Source organism: Branchiostoma floridae, chromosome 4, assembly GCF_000003815.2.
Source record: "Branchiostoma floridae strain S238N-H82 chromosome 4, Bfl_VNyyK, whole genome shotgun sequence".
Classification (NCBI taxonomy): domain Eukaryota; kingdom Metazoa; phylum Chordata; class Leptocardii; order Amphioxiformes; family Branchiostomatidae; genus Branchiostoma; species Branchiostoma floridae.
The window spans coordinates 20,932,262-20,960,178 of NC_049982.1; the positions used below are offsets into that span (position 1 = coordinate 20,932,262).

The following is a 27,917-nucleotide window of genomic DNA, read 5'->3' on the forward strand; positions in this document are numbered from 1 at the left end:
AACAACAATCTTGAATTTCTGTGAGTGACCTACAACTCATGTAAAAGTGTGAAGAACCGTTGCATAATAGCCCGGATCTATGACTGAATGGGCAAAATTGAACGTACGCAGCCATTTTCCCGCCATTTTTATATCTACGCTAGCAGTGAAGTGTTACGTCATAGCGGTTGTGACGGACAGAAGTTAAATGAAAATTCTTGACAGTATACGTCCGTTTTCTCATGACATTTTGTATGCTCATGCAGGTTTATGTTTTATGCATTTACTGACAGAAAAGGAAGGAACATCAGAGGATGTATAAATGTACATAGCGGCAGTTAATTGTGCCGTGTTTCTTCCTACCGGTATTTTGTACCCCCTCCCAACCACGCGCCCGTTCGCCGTGTAATTCCGCGGCGTGTTACAATTACAATATTACGCTTTTAGCAGGACAAGAGTGGCAGAAAAGTTACACAGAAGAAGTGGCAAGGGTAACCTATAACAGCAACATGTAACTGGAGAAAATGATGCGTTGACAATTTGTCAAATCAGTATGGCTAGAGAAATCGTCGTAAACGTACCGGTATTATGATAACAGATGTTACTTATTCAGAAGAAGTAATACTTTACGTTAAAAACTTTTTTTCACTGTATGATGTTTTGTGTTACTTTGGTATATTAGTAGAGATTCCAAGATTTGGGATAGCAGATTGAACATTTTTCTGGTAACTTGTAACAGTTAAGTGTTAAGTAAGCTGTACATCTGTGGATTGTCAGACTTAGTCGTATTGTCTATACACTGTTGCTGCACCAGTGAAACATTGTGTATGTGCAAGTTGTATGTTATATGGTGAATGTAGCAAACTGAAACATCATTCATGATAGAGAAGTAGCAATACAATGATGATGGTACTTAGAAAAGCTAATGTCTTACCCAATGACATCCAGGTCATTTAATGATAGGTAGGGGAACAAATTTTGTCTTAAATGTTAGAACTGGACCATGTAAAGTAGACTGAAGTATTTGCCAGAGATTGTGATCCAGTTACCCAGTCTTTGCACAGTAGTGAGGAATATTCCCTATTGACTTGTATGGATTATGTTTACTGTAGTGTGACTTCTATAGGCCAGAAGGTGGCCAGAAATGCCTGGCTGTTGACAGTGTATTGTAATGTTCTGGTATGTATAATGTAAGATGCCAAACTATCCAACTGACCTAGTACTACTAACTTAACATTCTTTGTTGTCAATTGGAAGACTGAAAAAGTATGTGCAAACTAGTAACTAACAATAAGATAACATCCGTCACAGTTGGTTAATGGTACAGTTTTCATTATCATTATCAGATCTTTTTTGTCATGAATTGATTATTTATGATTCACTAGGGTTGATAAAGCAAATCATTAGGAGATAGTGATTTATGTATGATTATGATGTTGTATTTTCTTTATGCAGAACAAGTGACAAGTTGTGGAGATTACAAAAGGTGGTGATTGCATCACATGTACACTAGATCTGGTGTGATGTTACCTGAAAATCATGCTTCTACATTGTTAGTAATACGCAATTCTCATGATTCTCAAGAGAAAAAATATAGTCAAATTGAAAGTATATCCCTGTGACAGTGCTACTGTAGTAGAATTCACATTTGTGGTTGGCAGATAATTGTATGTACAACACTGTACATGTAGTCAGGGCAACAGTAGTGGTAGGACTTGGTGATTGTGAGGTATTGTGCAAGTACTGGCACATGCTGTAACGTTAACTGCCTGTATAAGTGAGAAGTTAAATATGTGTTATCACAAGTGGACTTGCTGGGGGTGAAACAAAGGGCCACATGAGCTTGATGTTACGGATGACACCAAAATAATGCAAGAGGGCAGAAAGTATTTTCTCACCCTGCACGAATTTGTCGTTTTCATGAAATTGAAATTTTCTGGTCTCCATAAACCTTTTTCACACAAAGTTCACCATCTTAATGCTGACTTGTAACAGAATACTACGGATATTTTCTCAAATTGACAAATTGTACTCTACTGTACATCATTGGCTGTGCTAGCAAAACATTGCTATCCTCCCTACTTACATATCTTAAAACTGTCTGGTCACTTTTGCCTGAATGGGATGTAGTTGGCTAATGTGAAAAAGTCAAAGCCTAAAAGCCTACAAGAAATTTTATCATTCTACATAAGGCACATGCTTGAAACATAGTCTTTAGAATTTGAACAATTTTGCCCAAATCAATCACCCACTCTAAAAACAAACACTTCAGGATAACATTCTCCCCTTCACAACTTCTGGCTTATATTACTATTAGTAAAACATCCTCATTTCACATAAACTTGACAAAGTGAATGACATCTTTTGGTAATACAATGCAAAAATACTGGGAAAAATCCGGTAACATGAAGTTTGTCACTTGCTCATTTTTCCATAGTCTCATCACAAGATTATTTCTAAACTTGCACTTATTTAACAATAAGGGGCCTGCACTAGCCTCTCATTCAAACCATTTTTTTTGTTGCCAGGTTGCGATTTTTGGGGTCCAAAATCGAGAGATGTAGAAGTTCAATCTTTCTTTAGTAAACACACCCAAATTTAGGCAAGCACTGACTTACAGGTATTCCATACAGTCAAGACAGTGGAGCTTAAGGAATGCTGAAGGAGAGGTACAGAACAGCAGCAACTTACATCAGTTACATCGGCCCTCCACATGCTCACAAATCTATCACCAATATTTTGCCCCCACAAAAGAAATTTGCTGCCGCCGCCTCTGCACATAGAAATGATAATCAATTATACTATATATATTATATATATATAATGTTACTCTAATCCCTGCTCTAAATCTCAGGACTAACCCAAAGTACCACCAATTTTCTGTTAAGGTCCACAAACCTCTGGTCTTACAGGCAATATCAATAAACAAAGTTTGTAATGTTTGTAATATTTGTTCTGTTGCCTTGCTACGGTGCAATTATCACATCACTAAAAACACTTGTCACTTATCACAATATGATCACAGATTCTACATCCTACTTCCAGAGGTGTGTTTGTTAGAGGTTTTCAGTCATTCCACAGTCTGAGTTATTGTACAGGTGAAAATGGTTGTGCAAAATTGTCTATAGACCAGTAAATTAAAGAGGTAGCGATTAGGGGATATATCCATGACTATGTACATATCAACAAGGGGACGATTCCTCCCAAGCCTCCTGAAGCAGCACAGCAGTCAACGTCACATTGTGGGCCATCCCAGGGTGCACTGGGGATATCCAGGGGGCTAGGGGGCTACTCTAGGATTCAGCTCAACAGCCATCCCATGGTACCGAGCAGCAGTGTTGTGAAGAGGACACTGGTTTTACTCCAGGTTGTCGCAGAGGAGTAAACAGCTTGTGGAGTACCAACTGAAAGGACATCACACACTGGTTAGAGACCAACTTATGATAAACTTGCCTGGCTCATAGGTTTAGATAGTATAGTCTAGAATTGTTTGAGAAGGAAACATTGGTAAAAGACCCAGCATAACAACCCAGTGGTAGGGCACATAAGCTACACAATAGAATATCTTAAGGTGTGCAGGCTTTTACAGCCTCTCTCATCTATCGAAGCAAAACAGTCTTAATTTTGGTAACCTTAGGGGTGCTTTTCCTAAAGTCTATTTATGGTTTTTGACAGGCACAATTCCAGACAGACTTTTTGTGTAGAACAGACTTACCGTAGCTCTTGCAGCTGTCTCCTGGTGCATACTTCCCCAATTCACTAGCCTGGCTCCCAGACACCAATGCTTCCACTTTACTGCGCTCAATGTTGCCTAAACAGGATATTAGAACAACACAGATCTTTAATGACAGTGAAAAAGCATACACTAATGAAAACTGTACATCCTCTTCCAACATGTCTTTTTACATGCACAATATGACTGATTTGAGATTTGGTAAGGGAATCCAGCAATTCAAGCCAAAACTATTATCTTGACAGAAAGCTGGCTGAAATGATATTCAAGACGTCATAACAAATTTACAAGGAATTTTTCTCACTCCAAGTCCGTATTTAAAGGCGTCACTTGCGCAGATTTTACTCAGCATGTACTAGTAGCCATCCCCTGGCCCCAGACATGACTGCAATTCACTGCGGCTCCATGTAATAAACTACTTGTAATATGATAATCATTTTCTCACCAAGGACATAGAATGTCACCTCCTGGCACTCTCGTATGGTGTTGGTCTTGGGCACGTAAAAGATGGCAACTTTCCACACCGCGATCTCCAACAAGTTAGCTACCGTGGTTCGGAAGTCAGTCCTTTAAGGAGAAATAATGTATCCAAATGAATGTGGGCATCATTCGTGTTACAGATGCAACATAAAGCAATATGCAAGTACCTGGATTTACAACCCTGCCTAAATTCAAAATCATACATGTAACGTTATATGGAGACATATTCCAAAGACTTGCAAGGGTTTACATGAGCCGATTTTTCACACTTTTATGAAACATGCAGTAGCCACATATTTTGACTTACGAGTCAAAGTTGTCGATGGGTGGGAAAGCAATGGTGGCTGTCTGCGTCATGGGGCGGATAGTGCCACACCCCAGCCTGCCACCCCCGCCATTAGCCTCGTGTATCACAATGGAACGGCCCACAACTGTGTGGAGAAGAGGTAAGAAAATTTTGAATACAAGTGATGGACCAACATGAACCAACATCAGACCAGGCGCAGTTTTTGAACTACATATTCCAAACTTTGACACTGTGAAGGTTCAAATAATGCCAACTAGACTGCATACAGGCTTACCTGTGAGGACTTGTGAAAAGTGTGTAGTAATTGCTGCAATGCTGGCATTACATGCTAAGAGTTTGTCTGACAGAAAGACAGAATACCTTACCTGTGAGCTCGCCGTACAGTGGAATATCCACATCAGTGTAGACTCGCTGCCCCCCTCCTACAGCATACTTCCCCTGTTTCCCGCTCAAATCTCCCAGCTCACAGCGCAGTGGGTTTCCTGGCTTACACCGGGTGGCATAGTTCCCCTGTAATTCACAAAATAAAGATACATGTTGGAGGCACCTGAAACCTTCTACACGTGTTTCATCTTCACTTTCAGTCAAATTCTTAAAGCAGGTAACTTACCTTTACCCTGAATGATGTAATATCCAAGCAGATATGATACCATGTTCTAGCTAATCTTTTTCATGTCCTTTACTAACACCTCACCACAATACCAAAAAAAAAATATACCACCTGAAAGACATGCAAAAAGGCAGCTTAAAAATACACAATTCTGCTTGCATTTCATCACTGTTGTTATGGTAGTCAACAAAGTCTCACCCCCAGGTCAGCATTGTAAGGGTTGAAGTGTCCTCTGCAGCTGGAACATCGAGACGTGACAGCGTTCTCATCACCGGTCACGGGCTGTTCATGGATGTGCCAGCTGTGGTCAGACGTCTGCAAAGTAACAACACAGGAGAAATGAAGGATGTGTTGATGGCGGTCAGACATCAAGGTAATCAGGTAATAAGAATTGTACAATACAAACAATACTCAATGCAACAGGATAGATTTTGTAAATGGTCCAGTCACCTTGTAAAGTTTGTATTGCAAATTCTTATTAAAAAACATTCCTCATTTGTTTCCTTGAGTGCTTTGATTATCCGTACACTGTACTATCAATCAAGATGTTCTCATGTTAATCCTACAGAGAATCAGCAACTATTACATGTATACTCATGTATTATCTGTGGAAGATGGGAATGTCCCAGAAGAAACAAGAGTCTGAAAACTCAAACCTGCATGAAATATTTTGTTTTGTGATGGTGCGAATGGTGTGTTGTGGAGTTGATATGGTTTGACGTTTGGCAAAATTATTTCATCATTGTTCTTATATAATATCATCTACCTGTGGTAAATGGTGAGATCCAAAACTACATCTTTCTAGTGACGTACCTCACCATTCCATTTTTATTTGCTATTGTTACACCTGCACCTGGCACATATCCTTAATGTGTATATAATTGTTCATTCCATACAGAGGTGACAGGGATGTTCACAGTTACTCTTTCTACTAGTTGTGGATCTGTGCAGCCATTGGCTATATATCCCTAATGTGTATATATATAGTGATTCACCCAACACAGTGGTGACAGGGGTGAATAATTGCCCCAGCTGGCTTGCTCTAGTATTTACCAGATGAACTAGGACCACTTTACTCCTGTCAAAAAGACTCCTGTCAAAAAAACTGCAGCAAATGCATGCTAAAGCACAATGTCTCACAATATCTACGCCCATAGCAAATGTGATAATTGCAATCCATCCAGACGTTCTAAAGATATCGGTCCGGAAACACAAATTCCAAATCGTGATCCCTACCAAAAACAATACCTGCTTTTCTTCAAGCAGGTAATTAACATCCCTACTGGCATAGTACTGGCATACTGGCCAGATGTGGTAAACATCATCACTCATGAGGTTATGTATGGAATTCTTGATGCATGTATAATGCCAGGTCACCTTTATCGGTGAAGTAACCTTAACCGTTGCTTTTTGCAAAGGAGTATTTAGGGATAATAGGTTGATGGCAGTGCCTTCAAATTGCAATACTTTCAAACTACTACAGTTTGAAACCACCATCTGTTGACTTTATCATACCTAAATACCCCGCATCTATGCGGATAAAGGTGGATTAGTGTTACATGTACATGTAATAGGTTTGACAGGCTATAGGTATAAATTATAAGGTCTTAAGGCCTATTGTAGAAATGACCACCTGCTGACTTTCTTGAGTACTTACACTACCTTAAGTGCAGTTGCTTGAAATCTTTTGTGGTGAACAAGATAATTTTTGAGTGGCTGATAAGTTTTGTGCTGAAGTAGGACTGTGCCTCGGGCAGTATAACCTGTCTCCAACATAACACAATGTAACATCGCAATTAGTGTCACCTGTCCTTCTGCTCCCTTTGTTTATCTACTGAAGGCAACATTCCAAGGGACAGAGTAGATAATCCATCTACCTGCTAAACAAAAGCTCAGGCATCGCCTGACTTACACTGACAGTATCAGCTTACGGGCACTGACCTACATGTAGCTTTCCCCACAATCAAAGAAATCAAAATATCAGAAAAAAATTTCAGGATTTTACAGATATGATAAGGAAGTTTTGTGGTACATTTAATAACATAGACATTTACTGGGATTTGTCAGCACTAGTGATACTTTACACTAATTACAGACTCTGATTCTGAATACATCTGTGGGGAAAATGTGCACTAAAATCTGACCTGAAACTAAACTTGGTACCCAGATCCTTGCACACACCTGTAGTGTATGATCCCTCCTAGTCTCCTATTGTCACTGTCTGTCTTTTGTTGGTGGATCAAGTTACATGCTTGTCAGTTTTAATAATAATGGTTAAATAGACGGAGAACCTTTAAGGTTATCAGGATGATCATTGGAATTAAGTATCAAGACTTCACTGAACCAGTACATTATCATATAGCAATCTTCAAAATAAGTTGCATGCAATGTCTTCAAATATTGCATGTCATCTAACGAGCTGATGCCCTCCTTTCAGAAACGTACAATTATTATTCCTTTCATATCCCATGCAGTCAAGACAAAATTGAAAAAAATGGTTCAAAAAGAGCCAGGAAAAAAATTTTCAATTCCCTCTTCTCTATGTTTCCTTCTGAAATCGTATACTTGCTATTCCCCCTCAAACAACTTTCGGCAAAAGGAGCAGTAACGTCATGAAAAAGGATTTTAGACATTGTTTTTTGACATGCTTTGACTTCTTTTCAATTCTCACTCTCAACTCAGACTTTGTTGATGACACTTTAATAGTCAAGAAAGGGGAACTAAGAGCAATTTCTTGCTGTCAAAAACAACAACCAAGTAAAGATGAAATGTTGTTATGGCAATGCCATGGATGCGAGCTGCTTCAAATACCAGACACAGATTTGTTTTTGCTGGGCTGCACTGAAGCATCCTCAGCTGAGCAACAGTGTGAAGGATTAGAAAAGCGTCAGGCCGCCATAAACTTTGCTCTACTACGTATTTAGTTAGAATTTACTTTTATCTTTTGTTCCCATTAATCTCGTCAATACGTTTACATGACATTCAAGTATAAATGGATGAGTTATGTATTTAGGGTTTGTAGTGTTGAAAAGAATAGTTTGAGGCAAAAGTAGATTAGAGGGGAGCTTGCTAAGAGTGCAGCAAACCATACATCAAACGCTACTAGAAAGATGTCTGGTCTACAGTCTGTTGTGAGGCTTCTTGTTTCTGTTTCATGTACCAGTACTATTTATTTGCTTTTAGTAGCAGGTGTGTTGTACCGGTAAATACGTTTACATGACATTCAAGTATAAATGGATGAGTTATGTATTTAGGGTTTGTAGTGTTGAAAAGAATAGTTTGAGGCAAAAGTAGATTAGAGGGGAGCTTGCTAAGAGTGCAGCAAACCATACATCAAACGCTACTAGAAAGATGTCTGGTCTACAGTCTGTTGTGAGGCTTCTTGTTTCTGTTTCATGTACCAGTACTATTTATTTGCTTTTAGTAGCAGGTGTGTTGTACCGGTAATGCACCATTCCCCTTGAGTGCAATATTGAACAAATACAGAAACCCTTTCCTATTTCGAAAACCTCTGTCAAAAACAGTGGAACAGAAATGGCCAATGAAAAAGACTACACCCACAGAGTAGTTAATTTGGGAGGGATAGCCACTGCATTAGCATAATCACTTTGTTGGTGAGCAGATTGCGTGTGTAACACAGGGTAATGTGTATAATTATAAGAGATGGGACTCTGCACACTTTGTAGAAGGGGCCTATGGTTGGCATGTAGTGTAATAGAAGCGCTCCCTCTCCGCAACTGCTGGACCTACTTACTTCTCAATGTCATTTTTGTCATAAGAATGCATGCAGCAGTTATGCATGAAACAAATACAATAGAAAATCTTTCAAAGAAATACATTCCCTGCTTTACACGTTTCCCCATTTATAATAAGTGAAATTATAACACCCTTACCACAACTATATATATATAATTTGCAAAGAAGGCAGCACATTTTTTCAGCCAGAGAGGCTTTCAGGGCTAAAAAGCTAAACCAAAGTCAGTAGGTATTATCCACTAAATAGTTCTGTCCTGCTAGGCTAAGCGCTGTTCTTGACGGTGTTGTTCAAAATAGAAACATGATCAAATAGAAGGCGGGACTTCGGGTTCGGTCCATTATCATTCTACACCTGTCCCATGCATTTCTTAGTACTTCAGCGGATAAGAAATTAAACCTGCCCATCTGTAGTACAAATCACATTTACTAAGAGTTCTTGTGGGTTGAAAATCAAATTAACTTTCCCTTTTAAGTCAGAAAACAGGGAGCTTAAGAAATTAAACATCACAGAAAATTTGGCAAGTGACTTGGCAACTTTTTGCACTTCTAGCCAGAATTCCTATAGAAATCCTGGCACCTCACAGGAAATGGAAGGAATTTTGCATCAATGGTATGAAAATTTTTTCAGCTCTTATTTCCTGCCTCTAAGCAATATGTTTATCATTGGTTTAGACCTAAGTAGATTAAACCATCATTGTTCTTGTTTGTCCATGGAAACTTGGCTACATGGATGACAGATACTGTTTTCTTGTGTGGCTGCTGACAACATATGAGCACCATTTTCACCCCTCCCAGACTGGTCTTGACAATGGAAATGATGACTAAAAGTAATGGTGTCGTACCTGTTTGCTGGCATCCTTGGCATACCTGATGTCCACCTGGAGGGTGGTGTCGCCCCCGCTGCCATCCGCATAAATTACCTGAGTCTGCAACAGGTAAAACATCTCCAGTCAAACATACAAGTGTTACACATAGATATTACAAGGGATTTTTAAAAAAAGACATTGATCCCATAACAAGTAGCATTGTTTGAATATCTGTTGTGACAACCCATTTGTGTGCTGTCAACTTGCACACCACTAGCAGAGATACCTGCTGAATTTAAGATGTTATCACACTTCTTGTAAAGAGGTTGGCCCCAGACTGTAATGGCCAAATTAGTCTGGACTTCTATAGCACTCACCAGAACAATTTTGCCTGTGATGGTATTGTCACCCGCCGGACTTATGGCTTCAAACTCAGCCATAGCAGACACCGTGGAGGCATCCACAGGCAGTACTCTGGTCAGGTTTGCACAGTGCCACCTGCCGCCGCTGTTGTCGTGGATTACGATCGACCTTCCAATGGAACTGTACGTCCCAAACAGGGGAAGGTTACCATCCTCATTAGTCTCTGAGAAACCCGTCTGTCCCTGCATGGAGCCATATTTGCCACTTAGGTCTCCGATTTCGTACTGGTCGCTCGTCCCACTTCCACTAGCAGGACTGTTGGCAATGACGACGTTGAAAGGGTTATAATGTCCGGCAACAGACGCTGCACTGCACGGGTTGTCTTCTCCAAATGGTACAGGGAGCTTGTGCACGTGGTACGTATCTGCATTATTACTCAAGCCAGTTACATCGATAACAGTGGTGGTGGAGTCAAACGGAGATGCCTGGGTTACGCTAAAGGTTCCTGAGATGCTGACGCCCCCCTGAGCATGCCATGTCTGAGTCGACACTTCCACAGCTGGCAGCTGAAAAATGTTTGCACAGGCCAGCCTCCCACCACCAGAGTTTGCCTGGTGAATCACCATAGAGCGACCAATCACAGCCTCCGGACCGGACAGCGGGAGCTCGACGTCAGTGTAAAAGTTCCTGCTGATGCTGTCTTCCGAGCCCACGTCAACTTTCCCGTGTTTGCCAGACAAATCGCCAAGTTCACAGCGGAGGGGATTGTTTCCATTGCATTGGGAGGCATAGTTCCCTGAAAGGTCAACTGCATACGGGTTGAAGTGTCCTGCCGTGCTTGAGCACCTGTTTTCCACAGCGGCGTAGTCCAAACCCAGGGAGTCCTCGTGCACATGCCAGCTGTGGTCTGAAGTCCCAGCCGTACCATCGATATACGACACAGTAAGGAACACCGAGGTGTCCAAATATGGCTTGTCTTTAACCTGCCGTAGGACCATGTGACCGGCAATGGGAGTCTTGAACACTGCCATCGCTGTGATCACTTCTCCAGGGTAACCGATGTTTGCACACACCCATCTACTACCAGTCGTATCGTGGATTATAACTGATCGACCAACAATACTGTACCGTCCATACAATGGAAGGTACCAGTCAGTATTCACAGTAGACACAGTGTCCATTCCATTGAAATTACCAAACTTTCCACTCAAGTCACCAAGTTCGTACTGATCACCAGTACCTGCAGCGGGATCAGGATAGCTGTCAGAACTCGGGACCTTGCCAAAAGGGTTGAGGTGCCCTGCAGTGTACGTTCCACTGCACATGCTCTCATCAGCTGCCTTAGCTGGGATTGGGTACTCGTGGACGTGGTAGTTGATTGCATTAGCTCCAATGTTGTTAATGTTTATGGTGACGGTGGTGTACTCATACGGTGAGTTCTGGGAGAAGACCATAGTACCTTTCACCCCACTCATGTCAAACCTTGCAGACACTGACACTGCTTCGAGATGGTAAATCTCTGCACATGCCAGGACAGTGTTTGAAGAGTCCTTCAGAATAAGAGATTTTCCAACAATGGTACTTCCACCAGACAAGGCCAAACCGCTCTTCGTGTCAAATTTCCTCCCACTTCCACTAGTGGCTCCAATCATGGTTTGCCCCAGGTCGGTAACGACGCTGCCTGTTGAGGCACAGCGTGTCGCCAGGTCTCCACTGCTGCTCGGAGCGCTGCTGCGTACCTCCCAGTTATTACTGGTGTCCGCGGCAGAACCGGTGTTCTGGCTATAGAAGAGGTTTGATATTATGATGGTTGTAGCAGATGGGTCGTCTGACTGCTGACGAAACATGACAACTCCACTGACAGGGCCACCAAACTTGGCTATGGCAGTCTTCATGGTGACAGCCTCTGGGAGGATGGTGGCACAGCGGACATTGGTGTTGTCACTGGTGTCAGTCAGAAGCACAGATCTGATGGAAACAAAACAGGACTTTTCAAAACCCTATTTTATTGTTAAACAAAGTATAAAACAATACCTGGCCATAGACAAAATATTGGCTTACTGAAACTAAGCATAACCAATGATCATTGACACATGAAACGTTAATTGAGCTGTGTAACTATACCAAGCAAACCTTGCTTCATTTAGCACATGGCAACTTAGCCAAAATGATGGCCTTGATTACATAGAACCATTCATATGACAAAATATATAAATGTTTTGTAGGCTAATATTGAGTCCAGTAACTAGTGAGTAGTCTACCCACCTGTGAGACAAGGTTTTCCCACTAAGGTCTGATGTAACAGTAGTAGTAGGATTGATGGCTGCACTGATATCATGGTAAGACTCTCCCAGATTTGAACATGGCGCTGCTGTGTCGTACGCCACGGGGAATGTACGAATCTGCATCCCCCACGTGCCACTGAGTCCAGTCAGAGCGATGTTGACACTCGTAGAGGCAGTCGGCTCTTGGAACGTTATGTCCCCTGTCACTCCTCCCATGTCCAAGGTTGCCTTGTAGGTTAGGGCATGACCCCCTCCACACACAGTCAGCCCTGCAGGGGTACAGAGAACAAAGGTATGAGAAGAGAGTCATTCATCCTGGACAATCCACTAATCAAAAATGTGGCTATCTATCAAACTTGATACACAAACTAACCTGGAATCCAGTCTCTCGCTCGGCCTTATACCGTAGTTAGTGCAGGCTCTCTACGGGGCCAGGGAAGCTCCCAGCCGCCGGGGTAAATGGCCACACCCGGTAGTATTTTCACGGGGTTAGACTTTAGCCCAGGGGGTTAATTATCCGGCCTAGCGAGGCCGGCAATTAACCCCCCTGGGCAAAGTCCAACCGCGTGAAAATTCTACCGGGTCGGGCCAATTATCCCGGCGGCTCAGACCCACAGTGGCCCCGTAGAGCGCCTGCACTAAGTACGGTAGGCCGAGCCAGCGAGAGACTGGATTCCAGGTTATACACAAACAGGCCGTCTCAAGGAAGCCTCATCATGATGCCTTAGTCAGATTGCCCAGTGCAACCTCAGCCAAACACAAGGTTGCCCATAAACATTTCACTAGTCAGGTTGCCACAGGTTCAAGGCCCTAATCATTATTTATACTTATAGTTTTGGGTGTGTCTGTCTTTGTACTTATTCTGCTGTGATTAACAATGGATTTGATCCTTGGTGGACAGAGCAATAGGCCACTCTCATGACACTTGCTGTCCTCAAGCAAAAAGATAGCGCACTGCGCTACTTAGTGTTTGAAAGTAAATTGCTCAAACAAAATATGGTTGCACTGTGCAATTGGGCAACTGGCCAGGTATTTCAAACCCTGCTAGGGTAGGCAGGATTGCAGCAAGTTACTGGACTCTAATGCACAGAAGTTGATGCACTAGCACTACATCAGGATGTCCCCTTTCAACAACCTCAAATAAGTAACTATTGATATACTGGCCTTGACATTTATAAAACTTGATTCAGTGTATTGTGTGCATGCAGAGCCTTTGATCTTGACAGTCCTTTGAAAAGACACAAATATACAATAACAGTTCTTTGGCCAAGGACATTTATAGTGCTCTTGCTTTGACACACCCAACTGTAGCATTGATTTTCAGTATTAGAGCTTGAAGTGCCTTGAACAGACTTTAAGTTATTGCAAAGTTCAAAGATGTTTTGACGTTGTTTGTCAAGGACAATGCTGCCCTATCTAGGGCTGGGTACCGGTACCGGTACAAAACCGGTCCAGAAAAACCTGACCTGAAAAAATTCCGTAGACCAGATGTTGGACCGATTGGAAAATGAACTGAGTCAGGCATTCGCATGTTTTCGGGGTTACCGGTCTAGGCAAATAACAAGAGCGCAGCAGAGTAGTCTAAGACTCTATAGTCATCTTAACCAACTTTTACAGTCAATCTTACAGAGGTAGTTAGCCTTGTAGGATTTTTAAAATGCCAGTGGGAGTCACACACTACACAAAACAGATTTCTTTGTACCAAAATGGAACATTGTTTTGAGTATCATCCATTCGCAAGTTTTCACATAATGAATCAGGTCCAGGTTCAGGTAAGGGGGTTGGGGTTTTGTGCGCGTGAAGAATTTGCGCGTGAAAACTTGCGCGTGAAAAATCTGCGCGTGACAATATGCAAATTAGCTGATTCCCAAGGGATTCAAAAAGTTTTTGCAGATTTATACTTAAAAGCTCAAACAAGATGGCACAAAATGGAATTAATCATCATATTGTTGCATTATAGAGTACAAAATCTCGATCTGAATGATTTACAATTGATTTTTATATGTAAACTGTTCACGCGCAAAAAAGTTTGAAATTTGCGAGTGAAACAATCTGCTTAAAAAAATATGAAATGAAGCTTCTTGAATGGAGAAAAGCCTCAAATTGTTACATTTTACAATATAAAACCTCATATGAGTAATTTTTCCATTTATTTCTGTCAAATTTACGTGATTTTGAAATGTTCAAAATATGCAAATTAACCTATTCCCAAGGGATCTAAAAATCAGGGTTTTTTCAAACCAAAAATTCAGGTAACAGATGGAAAATTATATCATAGGTTCAAATTTTTCTGCCATAGAATTCCTTGCTGCAGATTTTTTTACATATTTCAGGAACTTTATTTTTCACGCGCACATTTTTCACGCGCACGCGCAAATTCTCCACGCGCAGAAAACCCGTTCCCAGGTAAGGACCTGGACCTGATCCTCTGGACCTGAACCTGAACCGGACCTGAATGTTCTGTACCGGTACCCACCCCTAAGCCCTATCCACTCCAGACATACTCACAGTAGTACACAATAACTGGATGGCACTTGTCATGGTTTGTGGTGGTTTTCAGTTCTGTTTGCAACCTGATTCTGAACCAACATCAGACGGGGAATTTACCTGCAGAAGTTTTTAATTACCACTTCTTATCACATGTGGAATATTGGATCTATAATATGCAGCAGACCAATAGTCAAAGAACGATAGTCAAACCACCTCAACGCCCATATTCTGGGCCAGATTGCCTCGGGTTCTAGAACTGGCTTAAAAGCAGGGCAGCAGAAACAATTAAGATCTTCCAAGAAGCTGGTTTCCCACAGAAACTGGTCTATCCTCTCCCAGCTAACCTGGTTACCAAACCCCAGCCCGATCTCAAGAATCTATCGTGCAACACAAAAGATATTTTTGAGGTTGGGGTAAAGTATCGAGGCTAACTCCCAGCAAATGCGGTCTGCCTAAACACCTCAAACGGCTGTAATAAACAGTGTACATGGGGCAATAACCATGTTTGCTGCTCTCGATACATTGTTTATGCATTTATGAATCAAAAATCACAGCAAATCCTAAGTATTTACTAGTTATCTCGAGTTAAGTCCGCTGGTTTCATGACCAAAGAAATCTAAGGCCGAAATATTGGATCATCTGCATTTAATTTTAAAGAGTCATGCATGGGGCAGTTCTAGCCTTCTTCAGTCCACATACGGCAGTACAATTAAACTGTTGATGCTGTTGGCTCATTGATTAAAGCATAGCACAATTCTATCATTGTCAACTTATAATAGCATATTACTAGTAAGTGTTTTTCAGCCTCAAATTGCTTCAATCTTAAAACCGACTAACCAACTGTTTGAGGCGTTTAGGCGCAGACCCCAGCAAATGTGCACAGTCTATTTCCTGGAACTGGATTTATTCTATTTACACAAACAAAAGAAATCCAGCTTACTTCTGTCCCATTGCACTCCACAAATGTTGGAACTGTGAATCATCTCCTGTATTGGCAGACAGGCCGTACCTGGTCCTACGCTTCCTTCCCTCAAGACGAGGAAAGACCACAGGTCAACCTGACTACATGGAGTCTACCGAATGTTCAAATGTTTAACATTTGCTCATGCTTTTTTTTTCTGGTGTGATTGTGTAAAGACCACATGTTAAACAAGGATTACTTTTTTTTCTTAAACTTTCTTCAATCGAAGGGTCAGGTTTTTTTTTTACACTCTGAGAATCTTCCACTGACTGACAACAAGATGAGAGAAAGTTATTTTTCATGTTTAACTTTAACCAAGGAGCTTGACCGTTTGGACAGAAGGCTGAATACACTCTGCCTCATATGTCACAATCCCTTAGATTTGATCTATCAGAAGTCTAGCATATACATATTACATATTACATGTACGTAATAAATACTATATTAACTTGGAGAACTTCAGAGATTGTCGACTGATGTGCAAAATAGAAAGATAGAAAAATTCACAATTTTCCCTCTCAAAATCTGCTTGCAGCTTAGGAGGTCATGAATATCATCACATATGTGAGGATTGAGGAACGTCTGTCTAATTTCTACAATGAGGTGATAATGGGCACCAATCAGGCTGGATCAGGTGTGATCCGTGTTGTTTAACTTGGTGATATGGAGACAATCACCAAACAATACTGCAAAACAACAACTGGTGGTAAAGAGTGAATTCAGGTGAGAAACCTAACAGCAATACACACCTGAGACAGAATATTTAGCACTTGAAGCTAATCCTGTTGATAAAAATGCAATGACTGTAAATTGTGTTTTGTTACTTTAATTTAATACTAATAGGGTAAGGAGGTAAGGAAGGGAGAAATGTCCTGGATACCATCCTGTTTCTACCGAGGCTCCCTGCACTTGCTGCTCTAAAAAAAATTATAGAACCTATATATACTAGTAATAGGTTTGGAAACCATGCTACCTAAAGTCTATATTTGAGACTGCACAGTTAAATGTGTTACACTACCTCTCACTTTTCTACACAGCTGAGCATATAGCATTTTGTTTTCTTTTTTTCCAAGCATCTAACGTTATCCAAAAAAAGTATTTTTTTTACCTTGTTGAATCAATCAATCAACATTTCAACAAATTCAACATCACAACAAATGTATAATAACATATAAACCCGCAAATTGATAAATAAAGACACAGCACCATATGTAGAGGTGCTTATCAACAACAACAATTTACAACTTTTACAAGTTCATCGCTAAAATTTGAAGACTAGTAGGAGACTCTAGCCGGCAGGGTATCAATTTCTTTCATCCAACGCCTGGGGAGGTGTCGAGCAAGGAGATTTGTTTGCTGACTAGATCCCTGCATGACATCTCCCCAGAGTGCTATCTAAGGTTGGCGGGAAAAACATGTGAAGTCTTGTAACGAGCCTGGCAAGAGTCTGGCTCCGAGGGTTGATCAGAGAAGATTCAAGGATGTAGGAAAGGGCAGTGTTACACGACCCTGGTTTAGTTTCTCATATTGCTGGGCTCTGAGACTCATTAATGAAACATTTGCTCAGTTACTTCATAATCTAGCGCCTATCAATATTCCAGGTTGTGCATGAACTTTTGGTGAACTTCTGGTGTGGAAGGGAGGGCGGAAACAACTGCAGAGTCACAGATAAAGCCTTACATAAGCATACGTCCACTACAAACAAGCAAAGGCTTTTAGGTAACGCTGCTATATCTGGGTCAAAGTACAACCTTCGGCAGACCCCACATCCACCCCTATCATAAATCAGGCCCGCAAATGCAAGCCTTCTGCGCTCGGGCCGGTCCCATGCCAGGCACCGCCGCCCCACCAGCCAGCTCCCGCGGCTACCCCAACCCCTCCATGCATTGCAGCGCTTTTACTCACCGACAAGTATAGTCCATGGGCCAGGTCCCCAAAAATGGCCATTTGGTACCAAATAAAGGGACAAAGGGTGACTTAGTTTTTTGAAAAGGTTGATTCCTCTACTTTATTATTTTGCATGATAACCGTGTCAGATGCCCAGCTTTATAGGAATTATCACGTGATTTTGTGACGTCACTCAAATCTATAGAACTACCAAAAATCGTTTATTACAGGTCAGTAATTGTGGTTTTGATAATCCCCAACCACATTTGATGAGTATTTCTCTGCACTTAGATCATACAAATACCTGTTGAATATATTTGGAACCATTTTGAAATAAACTTAGACAAATTTCTACAATGGTTGCCATGGCAACGGTGAAAAATAACATTTTCTCACAGGAAAGTTGCTAAACAAGCCATTGTTTGATGCTTTTGAAGTTTGGCCATTATCAAGGCATGACCAATGACACTGAACGATTCATAACTAATGTAAGGGCTTTAAGAAAACATTTTAGTTAGGTAAGAAATAAGTAGAACTATCTTATATTTCAATCCATACTACAGTATGGATTGAAATACATGTATATTGTTTTTTTGCCGTGTTTCACTTGCCAAATCTTTAAATGGATTCAACTTTTTCATCTTTGGGCCAAATGAGTTGAAATTTGGCATGGAGGTAGAGATAGCAAATACACCCAGCATTTTTTTCTAATTTTTTTGATAAAGACCTTAAAATTTGTTTCATTTAGGGTTTTTAGCCATTTTGGACGAAAAATATATATTTTGGGCCCCTGTACCCTGGTATTGCAACCTAATGACCTGAAATGTGATACAGAGGTGCATTGGACATATGTCCACAGGACACAACCAACAAGTTTTGCATACATCACTTCAAAAATGAGTTATTTTGGGATTTGAGGCCATTTATGACTAAAAATATATATTTTTGGATCCTGTGCCCTTATATCAAACCCAAATGAACTGAAATTTGTTTTAAAGGTGTGTAGGATATGCGCCCACATTATTTTATTTTTACTTTTGGAATACGTTACTTGCAATTCTTAAATTTAGGTATTTTAAGCTATTTTTATACTAAAAATATATAGTTTTGTATGCCTGACTTAGCTAAATGGAAATAATATGGAGCATAATCCAGGTCATCTTCTTCCTGTATTGAGTCAGTAAACTAATTAATTCAAAACAACAAGACTTACATGCCTTCCGACATATTTACAATATATTCAACGGGGCCAATTACAACAACGAGTCGGCAAGAGGGATATTCATTCAATTTGGAATCAATGTAAGGGACATATCAAATGCTGATTCTATGGTATATCTTACAGCTTAGCAATACTATTTGATTAGAATCTTAGTTTCAAAGCGGATATATATACATATAGGATTGTTATAATTTTCAGTTGATTTTGATCATAATTTAGATAGGCGTTTTGAAAAGGCAGCTCCTAATGAAAAAAAAAACATTTCATGCGGAAATTGAACCATCTTCAGTCCGCCACGCCCACAGTTCCACGCTGGCACTATCCCGTGGTATAAATAATATCAAAATTATGGGATGACATCATATTAGCAATATATTTACAACAACGGGGCCAATTACAACGAATCGGCAAGAGGGCTATTCATTCAATTTGAAATCAATGTAAGGTACATATCAAATGCTTATTCTATGGTATATATAACAATCTTACAGCTTAGCAATACTATTTGATAAGAGTCTTAGTTTCAAAGCGGATATATATACATATAGGATTGTTGTTGAGTGAGTAGAGTTCTGGATCCCTGCCGTGCTGTTGGCGGGTAGAGAGCGCAGAAGCATGGAGATGTCTGGAGAGCTGAGTCCTAGGTGAAAGTTCTCCATCTAACGCTGCACAAAGGGATAATAAGAAATTATTTACAAACGTGACTTAAACGTTGACCCAAATGCAAAAAAGAGCGTAAAGCTAGGAGCTCACAAGCAGCCAAACGTGATATCATTTGTATGTTATTCTCACCTCATTATGCAGCATATTCGTCTTCATCATGATCACCATCGCTATCCTCAGTGTCATCTTGGTTGTCCTCCTCGTCCGGTCTGTTGTCGCAGTCCATACATTTGCACATGTCTGTACACTTCAAGCCATTCTTCAAGCAGCTGCACTTAGTAATCTTGCATGCTTTTGAACATGAGCACGACAACAGCTCTAGTACAGCAGTTGGGGCCGGCTCGCCATCCATCCAATCAATTACCAGCTGATCTCCGTCCTTACACCAGCCCAAACCGATCGGGCTTGGAATTACAGGGTGGCTCTCCAGACTTTTCTTCCAGATTGCTGCAACGTAGTTTGCCCTCTTAGCGTGGTTATACAAACAATCAGCACACGGTGGGAGTTGGACAGAATCAATGCTGCCTCTCTTTGCACAGAACAACCTATATCTGAGCTCATTGACGTCGCTTGTGCCTGGTCGGGAAGAGTACATATGGCAAGTAAACTCCTCTAGTTTCTTGAAAAGCTCATTTGAGAGCTCCCAATCCATTCCAACAAGTTTGAACATCTCCTGGAAGTCCCTGTTTTCCTTGACGAGCCGAAGTGCCCCCAGCTTCCCCCGGCCAGCAAACGCACTCACACTATCGCATCCGGTAAACGCGTGCATTCCGAGTAGACTGCTGCAAATGTCCTGGCCCCAGACCTGTGCCGCATTCGTGATACTAACATATTTTATTCTTGAGTGCGTCCCACACTTGACAAATATCGACGCTGGAATGGACTGCTTAAAAGCCAAACAGAGTAGGAAGACGTCTGTATCTTCTGATGACACAATCACTGTGTTGTAGCCTGACCTGGCCGCATGTGCGACATGGAGTATGATTCTGGTGTCAGCTTCCTCCTGATTTGAGTTCAAGTCTCGAACGGGGATGGCACTCTTTGCAGAAATCTTGTGACACTCTTCCTCACAGGCTATGTAAAGCACCTTGCTGTGTAGCTTTCTTCTGTATTTGTCTTTCTTCCATTCCTCGGTGACAAATCTTGTAAGTGACGTTTTATTCTTCGGGTTCAGTACAAATTTTCTCCACTGTAGTACTTTGTGTTCGGGCTGAATATTTCTGAATTCACTCCCACACTCAGATCCTCTACGTTCTCGTTCTGCAGACTTGATGGACTCCTGTCGATACACATCGAACACAACATCTATTCTGCTTGAGTGTGATCCTTCGTGCAAAATCATGTCGAGTAGGGAATCAGCGACTTCTGAAAACGTCTTTTGATCAGCTTTTAGCCTTTGTACAAGAGCCATGCCATCAATGATGCATGCAGATGGGTGGGGAATATTATCCGCAGCCGGTACATTCTTCTGTACTTCCTTTGCTAGTGTAGACTTCGTAGTTTTTCGTAATGATCCATCTGCAGTAGCCAACGACCACGGAAGAGGACCCAGAGGATGGCGAAGCACATCTCTCAGTTGGAGCTTTCTACTTTCCGCTATGATGATCATCTGACCGAACAGAGCCATGTCAGCTTTAAGAATGATCTCCTTGGTCGTTTTAGCTTTGAACTTGACCTTCTTGTTCAGCTCAGAGAATGTATGGAGCTTGGCTTTCTTCAGTGTGTCGTGGAACTGGGCCTGTTGTGTGTCTTTGTTGATTTCGAGGCGCTGCATGCGGAACGATTTGTATGCCTCTTCACCAACGACTTTCGCATTAAGTAGGTCCTTTTCTATCTTTGGGGTAGCAAACCTCCCGGTTGACAGACATACCAAGTCTTGATGTTCGCTGTTGAATGGATTTATCCAGAAACGTTCCAGCATAAGAACAAGTGCGATCACATCAGCTTCGTCTCTTGCAATTCTGCTACTCTGGAGGTCAGTATGCTCAGAATGAGCCTTATGTTCATCTAGCATATCCCTCAACTGCTTCAGAAACAGGCTTCGGTATTCAGCGACAAGATAGTACTTGCAGATCGCCCCAGGCTTGAGACTGAACCCTTTAGTACCTCCTGACGTTTGTGTGTCCTTGTTAACTGTTTCTTCGCATGTCTGATCTACCGGTATACGGCCAAATGGATTGTGGTCACCGATCTGCACTGAGAACCCACCAGAATTCAGATAGTTGAAGGCTTCAGGATGGGTTTCGTTAAGGTGAGACATGTCAAATAGGTAGGCAGGCAGGTACCGCGCATAGTTAACCTTGTCGTAGGCAAAGCACCAAGGTATCATCTGTGCTATTGCAGATAGATGTAACTCCCAGTCTCCTTCTCTTGAAGCCCTCACCAAGTTAAGCATGATCTCCACAATCTCAATGTACGACATCCAGAAGCTTGCTAACTTCCCTTTACTGTGGCGAAGAAACTCGAGGTGTTCATCGTAGAGTTTGACAAACTTGGCGAACTTCTGGTTTGCCAAAACCTTCTCCTGTTCATCCTGGCAGACATCATTGTAGAGAGGTTTCAAGCTCGCGAAGACATCCTTCACCAATTTCTGTTTCGCAGGTGATTTCTCTATCCACTTCAAAAAGTGCTTCCAAACAAGTCGTTGGAGTGCTTCGTACATCAGTTTGTGGAACCGGATTGCCCTGTTGTATTTGCGCCCTTCAAGCACTCCCGTGACTGACCCTTCTGCTATCACTCCTGACTCTATGCAGATGTCCCTCAGACCCGCGTCTTCAAATCGCTTCCCGATGATTGACAACAGGGTGAGTAGCGTGTGAAACATACCCATTCTTGGGACAATGTCCTTGAATGTTTGAGGGTGTTTCCACATGATCTCTGTGACCTTAGCATATAGAGCCTGGTCGAAAACCAGCACTATGCTCTTAAGGTGTAGTGCGTCTTTGATTTTTAGTGACCTCATCAGGATTTCATGGACAGTCGACATGTTAGTAGCTGGTGCATCTATTGTGGGGAGGTACCCTATGCTGTCTTTGATGACGTCAGTTTCATTACGGACTAAAATGTTGTATCCGGTCCATCCGCTTACTCTCTGGCTGATTTCTCCATGTAGACGCACCAAAATCCACAGTAGGTTTCTTCTTCTCGCACTCTCTATTGCATCCTGGCAAGTGACATCTACATACCCTCTTGTCTTGGGGCCTTGGCGCTCTCCTGAATTATAAATTGGTAGGCTGACGACATCTTGCGGCTCGACGCTTCTTCTCTTACTTTTGGGTATTACTGGTGATTGCTCGCTGTAGAAACGTGGTCCAAAATGCCTTGCCTGTACTGCTATTCCGTTTACACGATGCGAGGTACCTTCGCCTGAAAGGGTCTCTTCAAGTCTGTCAATATTGTCCCATGCCAATGTGGTACTAACATAAGGCTGGATGTTGTCTGGCAATGGGGTTTCGCTGTTTTGTTCCATTTTCTGCAGACAGAGAGCAGTGTTTATTTCCTCGAGCTGAGAATATGAGATGCCATGACCACAGCGATTGAGCATGGACACAAGCTCGACGTTGTTTGTCAAAGTCTTCACTGCATATGGTAGAAGGACGTGCTTAGGTGGCTTAATCTGTCCCCTGCTTACTCCAAACATGAGATCTTGAGCATAGGACTTCATCAATCGCTTTACTCGTGCATTGCATTCATCCACTGACACCTCTTTGCTGCCAGTAAGCAAGGTACTCAAAAAGGCAATCAGCTCTTGAGGAATGTCCAGCGCATTGTCATCGAGCTCTGCAGGGCGTGGCGGCCAAGACATAGTGCGTTCTTTGCTCAAGATAGCATTGCGAATATCTATTGCAGCTTGCTCTATGTTGGATAATGTCTTCGATGTGCCGTCATCCTTCTCGGCCATCAAAACAGTTAGCAAATTCTTGGCCATGTTCATGGGTGTCAAGTTAGCGGGGATGAGAAACACTCCGGGTGTATCGTCGAGCAAAGTTTCAAACTTGAGCATCGCACCAAACTCTGCCTCCAGATGTCTTCTGATGTGTTTTTTCGAGGAAGGCTTACACTCCTTGATGCCCAGAGAGGTTAGATACTCAACAAGTAAGGCCGTTATTTCCGACATGCGGACAACTCTCTCCTTTTCTATCACATCCGATCTGATGTAGTGATAAAGCATCTGGTAAGCGTCGGTCTCAAGACGGGCATATTCATCATCTGCAGATTCACTCTTTCTCTCATAGTTCAGAGTGCAGCTTGCTTCTGGTCTAGTGTAACTCTTGTAACAACTCCTGTGATAATACGCTTCTGCTGCGACTAATTCCCGGGTCACGATTGCAAGAATCTTGCTGTCATTCTTTTCTGTGGCTATCTGCCTGATGGTGTTGTCTGCCCGCATATCGCAACACTGTACTAACGTCTCACGGCTGTTTGTGCCCTTCACATATTTGCTTGTCTTGTCACAGAAAATACAAAGACGTTCGTACGTTTTATTCGGGCTACATTTTCCTCTACTGGGAAGCCGCTTAGCTGTCTCGTCGCCACAACTTTCTGTTTCCTGCATTTTGTCAAGTAACTTCTTCATTGTAAACACACTTCTGCATTTCCGATGATACTTGATGTCCGGAATTTCTCCTTCCTTTACAGATGAAGCGATGTCTAAGAGTACTTGATGTTTGCGTATCTCTGCAGCACGCAAAAGGGTTTTCCAAGACTCTGCATCTTTTAGATGGACTAGATTTTCAGCGGTTTCGTTTGTGCAATGGATAGCACAACCATTTGGTTCCGATTCTACTGTGTCTAATTCACCACAATGATTGGTGTATTCATCTTCCTTGCGTTGTATCTTCTTCCGATCTTCGCCATTGATCTCCACAGCCTTTCTTTTTGCCCCTTATGACGTAAAAAAGTAGGCACCGTCACTTTAAGGTTTGGTTAATCTTTTCTATAGTGAATAGCTCAGAAGTTGATTAAGTTGAAACAAGAATCGTTCACTTGATAATGCTGAAACTAAATGGCGAAATAAACATTTGAAACACTACATCAACATTGTATTTCTGCCTGAGTGTATACTTTCATGATCGTCCTAGCTTTACCTATATTTCAACACATACGTGTATCATCTTTTCTTTAAAGTGGATAAATAGACGATGACTTTCATGGAAAGTTCGACAAAGTTTCGCAGCCGTATTTTAGTCTGAATCCATACGAAGTAAAAAGTACTCACGTGGTTCTCCCGATGCACTGCGACTGCGTGAACGAGAGCACGGCATCTTGGCTTGCCTCAGATCAAATTCTCCAGGGCAGAGGTATCCATTTCAAGGCGCATAAAAAACGCACATCCATTTCTAGCGATAAGCTGACTTTTTGTAAGACAAACTGTTATAGAATGCGTTCGCGAATGCACTCGAAAATTCGAAAAAATTGTGAAGAATCGAACATGAGATCGAAAGGAAACTGCTACATTGAAAGCAACTGCTCATTACCCACCGAAAAGCCTCGCCAATCGGAATATCCATGTACGCCAAATGCCAGCTTTTTGTAAAAGTACTTGTTTTTATTAAAAGGGCAAATAAACATTTAAAAAAATGTCTTGTTTCGGCAAGCTTTGGATTTAGGATCGATTTTGCTTTGAACGCAATTCGTAAAAAATGTAGAGAAAAAAGTCGGAGTTAACGGTACGTTACGTCAGATACCATTAACAACATGTGATGCCAAGGAACGATTGATTGACCATTAACAGGTGAAAATCGCAATGTGAAAAATGGCCGTTGCCATGGCAACCGGTGAACACCACTTTACCACAAACTTAACCATTTTTGTATGTATGGACCAATGCCCTACTACCACCCCAAATGTTGAGAAAAAACAACATTTTGACTCGGCCACGTGGATTGTTTTATAGAGAGTCTCTTGAATTACCCATGATGCATTGCGATATTCGCAGCAATTTATTAAAAATGTCCGTTGGGTGTAATCATTGAAATACCCGTAACTCCTGATAGAATTGACGAATTTTGTTGCTTTAAAGCCCAAAATGCAGATTAAGACATGGCAAATCAAGAAAACGTATCAAACAAGGCCCCATAGGCAAGCCAAATAAATGACTGGTTTTGGAAAGTAAACAATGTCATTTTTACTCAAAAATTACCCCCAAAATTAGCCTTTGAAGACTCATAACTTCCTCAAGATACTAAATACTGACAAAAAACTTACTATTTTGTAATATTTGGGGTGTTTTTCACCTATCAACCAATTTTCAATGAAAATTATTGATCTTTTACATATTTCTCCCGTCCTTTTCAATAAATGACCAAACGGCCAGGTCAATTTGGATGACGTCACTTGGTCACGTGATTACAGTAAGAAAGCTGTGCATGACAACTGGTTATCATAGCTTGAAATAAACTTTGGACACTGCTAATACAAAAAATCCATGATAGCACTTGTCCCTTTCGGTGGTACCAAAAACCCCTCTGGCCCATGGACTAGTAGCCACGCCACAGCAGAAAAACAACACCGAGACATATTTGCGTCTGGTTTTGAATATTCAGCTCCGGTGGAAACGCTGCTGCCGCTGACCTAAAGTTTGTTACTGTGGGAGCCCCGTCAGTACGTCAGTAAGTCATCTGACTTCGGAACTTTCTGACTTCTTCAGTCTGTGTTTACTTAAAACAAATGGTATCGTCCGGGATCGGGAGTTTTTTACTAGGCAATTTATGGAACAAAATTCGGATTTCTACCATAACCAATACAAGACATATAGATTGTCTTTTCAGTTTATTTTACGTTCTTGAAATTAGCAGTTTATTAAACCTTTTGTGATTAAAAAGGTTATGATATAGCTACTTTTGTTTGCTAACCCCTCTTTCTTTTATATGGCACAGTCTGCCACCCTGAGTGGATCCGCCCCAAATTATACTGTACTGTAGCTGACAATCTTCAAGCAGATCCTACGGTGCCATAAGATAGTATCAAAGCTGGCCAGGAAGTATAGCCGGCTAAGGGAGTCAAACGGGCACCGGGAAATTTGATACTATACATTACGCACCGTGGATCTGGTTGGAGATTAGCCTTGACATGTATACTTTCAATCTTTCAAAGCAGAGGTTAGGCTCCGGCTGTTTTTGACGTTTTTAAAATCATTTTAGTCGTTTTAAACTGGCTGACAGACTTCAAGAAACGTAAGTAAATAGAAAGCCCGATATAAACGACTAAAAACGTCAAAAACAGCCAGAGCCTAACCTCTGCTTGTACTAGTATACCAGGACTACAGGCCACACGTGTACAGGACAGGTTTTTGCTGTGAGAAAAGCCGGTATGTTTCCAGGCCTGGTTTCCAAGTTGCTCAATCTACAAGATACTATAGTGCATGGGTTATCGTAAGATTTTCTGACCGCCACATTTTTTGTCATGATACACTTGCCGAGGAGCAAATCTGGTCCGAAGACCAGCGTTACTGTTTGACGTTGTTTGGCGACTGACACGGTAGTAGTTTTACGCTTTACTCCAGGGTTCAACTTGACCGACAAAGTCATTACATTTACAACCTGGTTAATACACATCTGGCAAGATTGATGAAGCGAAGTGAATGTATTAGCCGCCGCGCACAAGGTCAGTGACACTTTTTGACCGGTTCCAATCAATAGGTTCATGTGCCTATTGTTACTGTTAGTGCAGGGTCCAATAATTGCCGTCTGCCGAGTAATTACCCTGACACCGGTTTATTGAGTATACTCTCGAGAGTACTGTTCCATGAAACTTCCATCATACCAAGGGCATACTATAGTATACTCGTGGGCCTTCGGGCGAGACAATTTGCAAGCAGAAGTTTGTAGAGATTTTAGAAGAAGGGGTCGCGCTGTAGAAACTAATCCACGCAGCAGTACCCCATTTTACAATACATTTGGAGCGACAACGGCACGGTCGAGTTGTGCTGGTTGACGTAAAGCACACAACAAAAAGGTGGGGTCACACCTGCGTATATATTTAAGTGCGTATGAGGCGCGCATGGGAGTATTTTCCTCCACCAGGCCCCACAGGTCGTTGTAATAATAATAGAAATTGGACAAACGTAAACAGGTAACATGTCAGACGAGTTAGCTGGGTCGCTAACCATACTTCTCGGTCAGCGAACTCATCTGGCATGTTTTATGTATCTATATTTGTCCAATTTGTACTGTTTTTCCCGCGACCTGTGGAGCCTGGTAGAGACTAAGAGCGTCATACGCACCTCGATCAAACGGACTTGAATATATACACATGTGTGACCTTATAACGCGTCACCAGGTTTGCCTTGTAATAGTAATGATACCACCAACAATACACATCCATGTAAAATCATTCCGCATGTCAACAACACCCCTATGGGCTCTTTCTATCAG

At 41.7% G+C, this 27,917-nt stretch overlaps 2 protein-coding genes across 2 annotated transcripts; both read right to left on the bottom strand.

Annotated features, from left to right (window-relative positions):
• Positions 1–587: 587 nt before the first annotated feature.
• Positions 588–26,194, bottom strand: LOC118414703. The gene is made up of 10 exons (XM_035818896.1): positions 26,020–26,194; positions 12,300–12,589; positions 10,049–12,002; positions 9,708–9,791; positions 5,308–5,424; positions 4,865–5,009; positions 4,500–4,623; positions 4,158–4,279; positions 3,695–3,790; positions 588–3,383 (listed from the first exon to the last, which is right to left on the bottom strand). The coding sequence occupies exons 1-10, from the start codon at positions 26,059–26,061 to the stop codon at positions 3,280–3,282; spliced, it is 3,078 nt and encodes a 1,025-aa protein (XP_035674789.1). The 5' UTR covers positions 26,062–26,194; the 3' UTR covers positions 588–3,279.
• Positions 17,736–22,446, bottom strand: LOC118414705. Its single transcript, XM_035818897.1, has 2 exons — positions 19,672–22,446; positions 17,736–19,544 (listed from the first exon to the last, which is right to left on the bottom strand). The coding sequence occupies exon 1, from the start codon at positions 22,412–22,414 to the stop codon at positions 19,676–19,678; it is 2,739 nt and encodes a 912-aa protein (XP_035674790.1). The 5' UTR covers positions 22,415–22,446; the 3' UTR covers positions 17,736–19,544; positions 19,672–19,675.
• Positions 26,195–27,917: the final 1,723 nt, after the last annotated feature.

Coding starts and splice junctions, on each gene's coding strand:
- LOC118414705 (XM_035818897.1), bottom strand. CDS start 22,414: ATGTGGAAACACCCTCAAACATTCAAGGACATTGTCCCAAGAATGGGT.
- LOC118414703 (XM_035818896.1), bottom strand. CDS start 26,061: ATGTCTCGGTGTTGTTTTTCTGCTGTGGCGTGGCTACTAGTC. Junction 12,590..26,019: donor CTGTGGCGTGGCTACTAGTC/CATGGGCCAGAG, acceptor TGTACCCCTGCA/GGGCTGACTGTGTGTGGAGG. Junction 4,624..4,864: donor ACTGTACGGCGAGCTCACAG/GTAAGGTATTCT, acceptor TTCTCCACACAG/TTGTGGGCCGTTCCATTGTG.